The sequence below is a fragment of the Myotis yumanensis genome, unplaced genomic scaffold (assembly GCF_028538775.1).
Source record: "Myotis yumanensis isolate MYYU_CA2020_CCGP unplaced genomic scaffold, mMyoYum1.0.hap1 SCAF_8, whole genome shotgun sequence".
Taxonomy (NCBI): Eukaryota; Metazoa; Chordata; class Mammalia; order Chiroptera; family Vespertilionidae; genus Myotis; species Myotis yumanensis.
In genome coordinates this window covers 51589958-51602512 of record NW_027223759.1, presented here as the reverse complement: position 1 = coordinate 51602512, position 12555 = coordinate 51589958, and the positions used below count along the sequence as shown (strand labels likewise).

At 39.7% G+C, this 12555-nt stretch overlaps 1 protein-coding gene across 2 annotated transcripts in view; it reads right to left on the bottom strand.

Annotated features, from left to right (window-relative positions):
* FIGN (fidgetin, microtubule severing factor) overlaps positions 1-11191 on the bottom strand; it is a 126091-nt gene extending 114900 nt beyond the window's left edge. Inside the window, exons 1-2 of one of the 2 annotated variants that reach the window (XM_070422853.1) lie at positions 11066-11191; positions 10090-10259 (exon numbers count right to left, since the gene is read on the bottom strand). In XM_070422853.1, the coding sequence (XP_070278954.1) occupies positions 10090-10114 (25 nt within the window). In that variant the 5' untranslated portion in view covers positions 10115-10259; positions 11066-11191. The remainder of the gene's footprint in view (positions 1-10089; positions 10260-11065) is intronic. The other variant, XM_070422854.1, reaches the window with a different exon arrangement.
* Positions 11192-12555: the final 1364 nt, after the last annotated feature.

Below are 12555 nucleotides of genomic sequence, written 5' to 3'. Positions count from 1 at the left end.
TCAAATTATGGGGGAAAGGGAGGGGGGAATAGTTGTTTTAATTGGGATGATCACAAATTGCATATATTCAAGGTTTGATCTAGAACCTGCCATTTAAAAAATTGAGAATAACATTGGTTTAGATTATAGTGCTATGTGCTATTTAATATGTATTAGTTACTAATTCCTAATAAATGATCAGTTCCTCATATAACTTTATTAAGATTTAATTATCAAATTGCCAATAGCATCTTTAGCAAGTCACATGTAAACAGTCCTTACCCTTAGCTTTCCTCATCAACTTCCCTAATTAGTTTTTCCTTCAGCCATTTCCCCATTCCCGCAAGTAGTCTTTCACCTTTTGCCCATGCCCAAAACTGTTGCTATACTTTCTTCCCACTGCACAACTCAATATCCTCTTAATTAATGCAAACTACCTCCTCCTGATCTAAATATCACATTCCAATTGCTCAAGTGAAATCTGATTTTCCAGATGGTCAAATAATAACCAGCCCTACAAATGAATACTAAAAAACAAAAACCAACCCCTTCAAAGAGGCATGGGTAAGACTGGATCCCAGCAGCAGGAGGATGGATGAGAGAGCAAGGTTCCTGATGAGTTTGCAAATAACAAAATAAGAAGAAAACGTTTCTCTCCCTGGCCTGAAGCACAAGAACACCTGCAGAGATGGCTGGTAGAAATGATGGGTAAACATAAAAAGTATATGCATTTAGGTACTTATGCCCATCACAGTTATATACCAGCAACACCTCCCAGGTGGTAGCTCAACAACAGTGGCATTCTGGCACAGAAGAATAGATTTCAAGAAAATATTATTATATTGGGGTAAAATTGGGGATTTTTGCCCATCATTATAAAAATCCTATACCACATGTTATACTGTTCTCACTCCATATTCCTCAAAATAAACGGTACAAAACAGTTTCTCCTTAGGTTCTTGTTACTTTGATGCTGAAACAAAATAAAACAAGATAAAAATAAAACAAGCATTAATGTCTTGTATGCACGCATTAAGGACTTATTGAAAGAACACCACATGATAAAAAAGATGTTCAATATTATATTTTTCCTGATATTTTAACTGCTTAAATGTTATTGACAGAGAATTTATACCTATATCCAAAGAAATAAAAATCCCCAAAGGAATTGTGCATATTGACTGTATGCAGTAGCTCAATCTAAGCATCTATTTCTGAATAAGATTCTTTAGTGCTATACTATCTTGCCATCCATAAGTAAATTCATATTGACGACTAGTTGATTCCTACTCTTAAAATTATATAAAACATATCTCTCCAATTAGGAAACACATCATTTAAATGTACATTCTGAGTACATTTAAAATCTCTCCAGAGAAAAAACAAGCTCTGTTCATGTAGAGATATAAAATCCCAAAGCTGGTGTTATTTTATCCTTCTCGTTTGTCAGACAAGGATACCGGCCATTCAGGGCTATATTTGGGTCATATCAACATTCCACTCAAAAATGTTGCTTAATCTCCTGAATAATGCAAATGCAAATGCCTCTTTAAAGGAGAACTTTGCACCAACACTACTGGCTAGGATACCACGGAAGAGGGGAGCGGGGGATTAGACCCACATCTTTTGTAAATTGGGCCTAAAATTGACTCCAGATTTGTGACTCATGAACAAAAAGTCAGTTTTAATATAGATGTGCTTTAAAAGGAAAAAAATGGCCATTATTCTTAACAAGTTACATACTCGGTATTATTCTTTAAAAATGACTCATAAAATATCTTTTTAAGTACTTAAAGTCATGAATATGTTCTACTCCTTTACCTCTGCTTGAATGTAATTTTTCATTTGCCAGGAAAGGATACATTTTCTAACTAACCCCGTTAACCTAATTACTCATAAAGAAATACCAAAGGCGTCTCTGACATCGATACCTTCACAAAGAAATGTAACTGTGCACACGCACAAGAACTTATTCCATCCAAGTAGATCATCAAAACTGTAATTTTTATTTAAAAGATTCCTTCTGGTACATGTAATTTCTAGCAGTAAAATTTATCAAAAGAACGGAAAGTTTGCAAACAGTAAGACTGCCCTACCCATATTATGATTTCTTCATCCATATACTTAAATTCAAAATATTGACTTAAGCTTAAAAGAATAATAGTACTCTGTTTATTTAGTTGTCTTTGTGTGACCTTAAATGGGGATTGTAATGAAAATGCAATCTCTTAAAGGGAACCTTTTATCCTACTCAGAATAATTATCTTGTAAGATTAAAATCAGTGAATCATACCTAATTAAGATTTATAATTTAACATCATTCGGTATATGATCTAAGAAAAAGAGTTTACAATCTTCAATTTGAAATGGAAAGTGAGAAGAAGTGAAGAGAAATAAAACAGCTATTTGGGGCATACCAATGCACTCTATTGCCACATATTTACCCAGATTTCTGGTTTAATTTTTTTTCAAGTCAAACACATAATGTGAAAATATAACATACTAAAGGATAGAAGTCAGGTGGGAAAAGAAGGGTTCCAATTTAAATTATGCTATACAATTTGTAGATAGCTTATACAACATAGAATATTTTAAAAATGTCTATTGTGGCTAAACTGCCTATTAAAATATTTCGACTTTACAATGTCTTTAATGCAAAAGACTCCTAAACTGCGGGGTGAATTTATAATTGAATGGGGCACTTGTAATAGTTATTTCCAATCCTCCTTTCCTTAAAGGGTGTATCACCTGAGAAAGTAATGCCTTGTTATTACACAGGGAAAAGATTTTTCTTCTTAGAAGGGCTCATAGATAGTGTTTCTCTCCACGATGCCTAACAAGGCATTCAAAATAAGTTCAATATGTTTTCTTCTTCAGAAACATCTTTAAAGCCCCCCACTCTCACCCAGTCTTGGGTTACATAAATGGACAGTTACTTTTCTGAGGTCTTTGATATTTCTCTTCCTGGCAGAGTCATCTGATGTGAGAAATATCTTTTGAAAATAAATTGTACAACTTCAAGTGCCCTCAGATCCATCACTTGCTGGACATGCCATCGTATCTCAGTTTTGATTTGAAAAAGCTGCTTGACTTCAAATTTTAGTTTTAGGTATCTCAATGCAAGCTTGATCTCATTGAGAAGTACCTTGGGAAGCAACAAGGTAAAAGTTTTGTCCACCCATCAACACTGAATGTTCACACCAAAAGGGAAAGGAGTCATAGAGGATGGCTACATGGTTCAGGGGGAAGGAGGTTACTCTAATTCAAGTTCAGAAACCAAGTTCACACAGTGAATATAGCATACTGCAACATTAAGGAAAGAGTTACATTCCATCTGTATCACAGCTGTCACCACCTGTTTATGTAACTACAATGCCACTTCCTCATGTCAAAATATCAATACTGTTACTATGATAACGAGATAATTATTTGTGTTTGCCCCTCTTCCCCGACTAGCACTCAATGAGTAGTGCTCTTATTCTGTAATAGTCAGGATTTTCTGTCTATAGATAATTCAGGATTCCACATTAATAATACTTATTTTACTTGTGCTTGAAAACAGGTGTGTTAGTGCTGGTGCATGCCAACAGAGAAACTGCCGGGTTCTTATTACAAATCTTATTAAAATCCTCCCGAACCCCCTTTCCAACCATCCTGTGCCTGGGGAATACCTACTTAAGCATGCACCTGTGAGCAAACAATTCCAAAACACAGTGTTTCTCCTAAGAATATTTGAAAAATTCATGTGATATATGGGAGCACATGTCAGACAAAAAGCAACATGAGATAAAGGAAAGTATTTCAGCCACCACTTCATGTACAGAAAGAGTAGAAGATACCTGAAGGTCCATTTTCCCATCGACACTCTTGCTCCACCAGCTCTAGTATCTCTTTAGGAAGAGGCACATGGAATTGCTGTGGAATCGTCTGTCTCCAAGTGGGAAACCTGTGACTTCCACACAGCAGGCCCCGGGAGAAAGTGTGGGGGTGGTGACGGCAGGGCTAGCGAGTCCCCTGCAGGCCACAGGGTCCCCCACGGAAGGGCCCTGTGCTTGTTCCCATGCTCTGCTGATACTGTCTCGAGTTCTTAATAATTTTTGAACAAGGTGCCCCACATTTCAATTTCACACCAAGTGCCAGCATTGCACAGCCAACCCTTGGTGAAAGTGACAACGTGTGTTATGGTAAAGACAATAAATCAAAATAACAGCAAAAAGTTGACAGCAACATCCAGAAACTCATGGCTCCACATTACACTACTTTGAAATTTTTATTTTGAATTTTCCTGTTTCCCTGACTAATAATTCCTCATGAACCGGAGCATGTAAGTAGAGGTCACTCATCCTCAGATGAGCTTACTGTCACATGTACATGGCATTTAATCAATTTTCAGTTGCTTAAAAAGCATGCAATTGACATAAGGCAAACAGTTGAGTCGGGGAAAAAGACTTTTTTTGGTGAGTGAAGTAAAATGCAGTTTCTTTTCTCTTGTTTGAACTATATCCACAAGTGGAACAGAAGAACTATACTAATTACCAGCAGAAATAAAAACTCACAGGAAAGGAAATGAGTAAAGCTACTTTCCACATTAAGATCCCAGGGAAAAAGAAAACATTTTATAGGTATTCTGCATGATGTATTCTGTCGTAAAAAATTCTTTGTGAGTTATATATCACCAATAACTTATAAAAGAAGCTTGTCATGATATGAAAATGAGAACAAAATCCTAACAGCAACAAATTTTCCAAGATTATATTTAAAAATACGTTCTAAAACAGATTTCCTCCCATAAAAAACATGCATGCTTAAGTTGGGTTGCAGGGTAAAAAAAAAGTTTAACCTTGAGCTTTCATATAATAAATAATAGTTCTACTTTCAAGATATATCAGTTTCAAAAATGATTGGAGGCAGTGATACTATCATTGTTTTGTGAAAATCATAGTAGCTCAAATATAAGCAAACATATCCCTTATACCTACATTTAACATAAATATTATCTGAATTGAAATTCTTCCTTGAATTTGCTGCTTCTAATATACCCCACAAAAACAGCCCACCATATGCAACGTTAAGCAAAGTGTCAATATTCAAGTAACAAGACAACAAGCAGATTTGTTGCATAAACGATGTAAATATTATTAACAGAAAGTGCCATATGATATCTCATGTGTGGATGGTTGCTGATCACCTATCTGTTCCGCTGCCTCAGTCTCTCAGCTGAAATTTCGTCAACAGGTACTGCACGCATGTGCCGTGCGGAGGCAGAGCCGTCTGTGCGGCTGCCCTGGGGAAGCAGCTCACCCACCTGCTTCTGCTTCGCTTCAAACTTATCAGCACAATGTATTCTTACCCTACTCCTGCCGACCCCTTGCTCCCACTCTCTGCATTTCTTGTAGTAAGTACAATTGTCATTTAAATACTGACATCGAAAATAGCAAAAGGATCACTCATCAACAACCATGTCAGAGCACCTATGCTTGAAATTTCTACCATAAATTGAATGAAAAGTTAATAATAAAAGTGCAAGTGTAGAAAAAAAGTAATAAAATAAAATCCAACCATGAAAAGTACCTGCTACACAGAAATTTGTTTTTAGTCTTTGAAAAAAAAAAGGACTGTTTTAATAGACATAAACTTTAGATGGAGTGTGTGTGTGTGTGTGAGAGAGAGAGAGAGAGAGAGAGGGAGAGAGAGGGAGAGAGAAAGAGAGCGAGAGAGAATTGAAAAATGGAACAATTTTTGGACTTGCAGTCTTCTAAGTAGTACCTAAAATATTTTCCAAGTTTAACTGATTTTAATAAAACATCAGCTCTTGTATATCCCAAAAGAAAGCGACAGTTATATTAATTTTTTTCATTGAAAACACAATTTCCATTGTTTCCTGTGCAATTTACTTATTCTAGTTTATCAATGACTCAAGATAGAAAAGCAGATATGCTGATTAATCAAGTCTTATTGATCATTATTTCACACAAATGTCTGCAGAACACCTTTTCCCAATCACAAATTTATAAATCAATTTAAATTCCTGGTAATTAAATTTATTAGCTCTATAACAGCAAATGTGGTACTTTATATAAAAGCAGTATGTGAAATCTGTACTCAAGAATATATTGATCAAAGGCAAAAAAGCAAACATTTCTATTAAACCAGAGTCTAGGACCAGACTAGAAAGTACTAAACATCACAGCCTGCAATTGTTTCAAGTACACCTAGCAATTCTGCTGATTTGGGACCAGTGAAACTGATTACTTAATGAGGCAATCATTCAAGGCATCCAAACAGACAAAAATAGGGAATCATTAGCATAGCCGTCTTCACCTTGAGATAAAAAATTTTGAAAAATGTTGCAGACACTTAAACTTTTGGAATCTGACCCCATGCTTAAACTAAGGGGGAAAAAATCTAAAAAGTGACAGCCAAAAATTCAGGGGAAAAAAATAATGTATCTATAATTATATTATTCATTTATCTTCTCAGGTAATATTTTCAACTATCTTAGAAATCTCAAGTTTTATACAGATTTTTTTCTACAGATTCTTGGAAGTACTACTTCTTTTCTCCCCTCTGGCCATACTCTTGTGCTATCTAAAAGTAATTAATGAAATCTCTGCGCTCTTGTATTTCTGTCATAAGTACCTGCCTACAAAAAGATTTTCAAAGTCCCTGCCCAACATGAATAAAAACACAAAAAAGATTTTCTATTTATGGGGGAAAAAATGGCACTGGAAACGTAGCCACTGAAGTCTTTAATATAACTAAAGAAAAACACACTATGTTTTCACTCAGAAGATACCAGAGACAATTTTAAGAATCTCACTGATGTGGTACAGCCAGGAGAAATAAAAACTATTCTCTATTTTTTTAAAAAAAAAAATGGTTCCTGAAATAATTCCAAAGAGACCCTACAAACTGTCTTTTTAAGAGAAGAGAAAAGCAAGTCAACTCACATATACAGATTCCAAACAGAAGTCTTACCCTCTTCCAGGAAAACAACAATGAGACTTTATTGCCCTGCTATGATTCTTTCCTTTCAGACATGATTAATTAGCAAGTATTACACTTCCCAAAACTCCCACCACACTCTTTGTGGTCTATCATCCTAGTTGTTGATAGACCCATATGAAAGAGCAAGTAACCACTAGCGGTATAAGACAAGTATCCAAAAAACTCTTCTCTCACATCTTTGCCTCCCAAAATGAAGCAGGCTGCTTTTAACATCCCTCTCTCTCTCTCTCTCTCTCTCTCTCTCTCTCTCTCTCATAAAGAAATCACATTTTTAAAAACACAGTCATTTTCCTAACAATACCTTTTAACATCTGAATAAGGCATGCAACATATTCAGTATTTGCGAATACATGGCACATTTAACCTGTTCCCTTCCTATATTTTTAAGCTGAAGTTCTGAAAGACTTGTGAGTCCATGTAGTTTATATTGATAACCATTCACATGCACAATTAAGAAACAATAGAGAAAATGTGAGCAAGCATGTTTGGGAGAATGGTTTTTATAGAAAAAAAGTTTATTTTCCAAATAAAAGCTAATATGTCACACATGCAATGGAGATAGGAAATAGAAATAAAGGATTAAAAGAAAAGACAAAAAGAAGAGGGCAGCTCTAAAATGTGAATGAATGTAAACTCTGATCTCTGCATATTGCTCCAAAACACTCTTTCCAGATAATTTTTCCCTTTAATGCAATCAATTTCCAAACTGTCCATGTGAACCAAGAAGCCAGCCATAGCTGAACGTGCTATAAATATATATTTTAACAACCAACCATTTATAAAGACTTGGGTTTCCCCTTCAACTTTTCAACTGTTGTGTCCAAAAAACTTCACCCATAGTACAATACTAATAAATACATCTTGGTTCCAGGAAACATTTTAAAAAATCTATTCTGGTCAAAATATCCTTGCTTTTTTTTCTGTTGTATTAAATTTAGGATCAAAAACATCAAAGCAGCTTCCACCTCGGACCTAACTTTTAGAGGATCAATGTGACAAGGCAGTCAGTCCCTGATAGATGTTTCTCTTGATAAACGACTTGTTCAAAAGAGACATTGTAGCTTTCATTTCCTGACCACAACACACTTTTAATTTGCAACAGCGGAGCTGCCAGAGTGTGAGCACTTGCCCACTTCCCAGCCTTTTAGCTTTGTAGCCCTGGTTCCTTTAGGCCAAACATCTGAGACAAAATCTAAAAATAATCCGAGTAATAGAATTACAAAACAGGAGCCACTAATGCCACTTAATACATATACACAAGTGTCTACTTTATAGATACAGATATAAACTTTTTCTCCCCGAATTCTAGTGTAGGATAGCAAGGGTCCTGAGCGGACATCATTTGCACAACAGGCATTTAAACTCTCAGGGAAATAAATTATGTGACTATTAGTTAATAGTAAGCAGAGCCTGGGTGGGGGGCAATTTACACACTTAAATCTGGTGTTAAATGTCATGAATTATATGATTGCCTAACCCAATGTGTTTTTTACATATTATTGCAATGGTTATCATTACGACTACTCAGAAATCACACTTAAGTATCAATAAGGTAAACAGTCAAACCATCCAATTTCTGCTCTCAGCACATTGTCTGAGCTCCGATTTAAAATTTATAAATGTAATATCCTCCTCATCACAGGCAGCGGCCCAATCTGCTCTGAATATATATTACAGCTTTAACATCACAGAGGGAAATCGCCCATCTGGCAATCCCATTCGCTCCAACAGCTCCGGGGGAAAAAAAGCTGTGCTCTCTCCTCCTTAAAACATTTCTCAGGGCAAATTATGTGCATCTAAAATAAACAGTCTTCTTATTGATCGCTTCAAAGTCAACAAGTTCCAAATGCAAAATTCAATCAAATCCTTCCTATCGGGTAAGAGTGGTGTGTGTTTAGCTCGATAGTCACCAGAGTCCAACCAGAAGTGTATGTCGCACCACGGCTCTTGTAGCCCCTTTCCTTGTATTCACATTTGTGTTATGAGAGAGCAGTAACCACCGCCACATTACAGACCCCTGGCTATTGCCCCACTGCCATTTGTTTCTTTCATATTCTCCCTTTTCCTTCTTTCTCTCTTTTCAGGGTGAATGCATGGTGGTTGGGTAAATGTACCCAAAAAGAAACAGTGTAGAGTGGACATATCCTTTGGTTATGCAAAATACTTTTAACATCTTTTTGTTGTTGCTGTCCCCTCTTAGTCTTAATTGAATATCACAAAGTGTACACACGGCATGGTCACAAGAGCTATTGAAAACCCCCCTCACTCCATTTATCTGACCTTTTTTATTTCTTGTAAAGAAAGAGGAAAGAGCGATTTCAAACAAAGTCAATTTCAGTGCCTGATTATTTAATTCTGTCACAGGTTAAAAGTAAAAAGCGCTGACAGGCAGTCAAGTGAATGGCAAGCAAAGAAAAAAGGAGAAAAAAAAAAAAACTACCACTGTTCCTTAAAAGGCATTAAGGACTTTAAGCAATCAAAATATATTTTTATGTTCATGTAAAAAATATCCCTTCATAACTCACTCCCCAAAACACACACACACAGACACACACACACACACACACACTCAGAAGAACTGATTACTCCACAAAGTGCAATCATTGAGAGAGCCCATAGTCCAATTGCATTAATAGATTAAGAGAAAAAAATTCACCCAGTTCTGTGTGTGTACATATATATAGATATAGACATATACTTTCATTAGTAAGCAGTCCTTCCCTACACTCCCGCCCTCTCCCCTTTTCACCCAGCCTCCTCCCCAAAAACCCCACACCGAGTTTAACTAATTTACATACCATTTGACTTCAGTGGTTACACAGTGCATTACTAGTAACATGCAACTTTGGGATTACCGCTAAACCCATAAAAGTGCACTCCAGTAATCTATTACTCAAAACTGAAATATATAAACATGTGATAGCAAAAATAAACAAGCATTTTGACAGATTAAAACATACATTTTTTTTTTTAAAAAAAAAAAAAGGAATTATATATCATGAGCATCTGCTTCCCAAACAGGGTCTTCAATGGTTGGATCATGCCATTTAATTTGTCTTTCCTATTTAGATGCAAAGGAAGTAAATTCCAAAACTGACATACCATAAACACTGGTGCTACTGATCATTTCTTGCTGGCAGCACAAAAAGCTGAATTGGATTTCTCACAAGCAGGAATTCCAAAGGTTGCTTTTCATTAAAGCCACTTTTCCTCTCAGCTATCAAATGTCACTGCCTTGAAACGTGGGCCCTTTCGTCAGGTATTCATTTAACCTACATGCATATAATTAAGGGGGAAAGCAACATCAACAAAAAGGGGATCTCAGATCACAGGAGAAGAAAGGGGGGAAAAAGCACATGACCAGGAATGCAAGTCCATGTCAATTTCACTCACTCCCATTGAAACTAACAAGAGCTCCGGGAGGACGGTAATAGGATCAGTGGATTGTATATACCATTAAATTATACATCTTTCTCTCCCGTCCCCGGCCAACAATACGCCCACCACGCTGTACCCCCTCCAAGATGATGTGCTTACATTTTTCTGCCACCGATCTTCTGACATGATCACGTTCCCCCAGCCACGAGATGGTAATTTAACCTCAACTTTCTGCGTGTGCAACATTCTTATTTACACTTCTTATTTACTTAGAAGTTAGTTCCCGAAGAAAGTCTAGCCCCACCCTATGGCTCCGCTTTCTCCTTCTTATTTTTTTTTTTTTTTGTATTTATTTTTGAAGTAAAAAGATAGTAATAAGTAAGCACAAGATAGCGGAAAACGAGATTCTTGCCATCGCGAACTCTTAATCCCCCACTATTGTTACAATGATTAAGCAGCAAAAACATGCATCCTAACGTTTCAGGGCTACTTTGTACGGAGAAATTAGACAGCAGGTTGGCGTGCCGAATAGAAGCGAGTGCACATGCAATTAAATGTTTACGACACAACTCGAAGGTCTCCTTCTATTCCAGGTCTTGGATTTATTTATATTCTTTTAAAATAAAACAAACAAACAAAAAAAACAAAAACACACACACAAATTTAAACAGCTGGTAGAAAACTACGAAGCTCCTCTTACCTGAACGCGCGGAGCGAAAAGCCGATAGGTTAGCGTCGCATCGATCCGCTGTGTTTGCTGATGAATGGGAGCGAGGGTTAAGTGAAGGTGCCTATGATTTGAAATCATTCCAAGTTTTTGAAGGGAAGACGGACTGCAGCCTCTGCCATGTTGGAATTTCAAACCCAAAACAGCTGCTTGCGAGGAGCCAGCATGCCAGAGGCTGGGCGCAGGCGCAGAGCGCCGCCGAGCCAAATTCAAATCACTTTCACACTAAGAGCCAAAGATCAGTTTTCAAAGGCGAGAGGGAGAGAGACGCGGCGGCGGCGGAGAGGGAGAGGAGACGGGAGGCGGTGGCGAGAGGCGGGCAGCCGGAGGACCGGAGGGAGCGGGAGAGGCGCCCGGAGCCCGCGGAGCTGGCGGGGGAGAGAGGGAAGCGGGCGGGCGGGCGGGCGGGCGACCAGAGACGCGCCAGAGATTCATGGGCAGGGAGGGCGCAATGGCCGCGCCGCGCCGGCCGGCCGGCCGCTCGGGTCATGTTACACGGCCCGGGCCCCGGCGGCCGCCCAGCCTCGCCGCCGACGCGCTCACGCGGCCCGGAGGGGGCCCCGAGGTCATGATGACGCGCGCGGGGACCGGAGCGCCCGCGGCCCGCGCTCTCCGGCGGCCCAGCCCGGGGAAAGGGGAGCAGCGCCTACGGGGAAGGGGCCTCTCCTTCCCACGCGTGATCAGCCGGCCCTCGCGCTCCCCGCCGGCCTTGGAGGGGCCAGGACCGGGCTGCGCGGCTCTGCGGCCCGCGGGTCCCGCCCTGTCCGCTCCCGGCCCCTCTCAGCACAGCTGCGGCCCGTCCGCCCTTCCCCACCCCCCGGGCTCCGCGCACTGGACCAGAGCTGGCCCTGCGAGCCGGGACCTCACCCGCACTCTCCCCTGGGCCCCAGCACCAGCCAGGACACGACTCTCTGCCAAGGAGAGGCAACTTTGGGGGGGGAACCGAATGAACCCTGTTGTCCTCCTCCGCCTCCCTGAGAATAAATAAAATCCTAAGTGTCTAGGTGTGCGGTCCATTCTCCAGCTCCCTGGCTCCCCTCCCTACCTCCCTCAGGCGGCTCGAGCGGGGGAACACAGCGCCTGGGGGCCCGGTGCCGGCTGCTAGTGCGCAGGCATGGACAGGAGGCTTCGGCTTTCCCAGCCCCCTTCTAGGGAGCAAGCGGGGGACCCAGGAGTGGAAAGAGAGTAGGGGCTTTGTAGTGCTGGGAGCTGAGGAAGAATGAAATGTGCAGTTGAGTGTGTTGCTCGCATCCCAGGGAGCAGTGCAGTGCTGATTGTGTGTTGCTGAGATAGCCTTTTGTTCGGAACATAAGGTTTAAGAAACACACACGTTTCCTGGGCTCTCTTGTTAGATGTAAATGTGCTGCATCCAGATGCTTACTGTGTAGTGCAAGCTCAGTTGGCTTCCTAATCACCCCGCCCCACCCCCAAACAACCAGGATCATTTGAATGGGAACCTCATT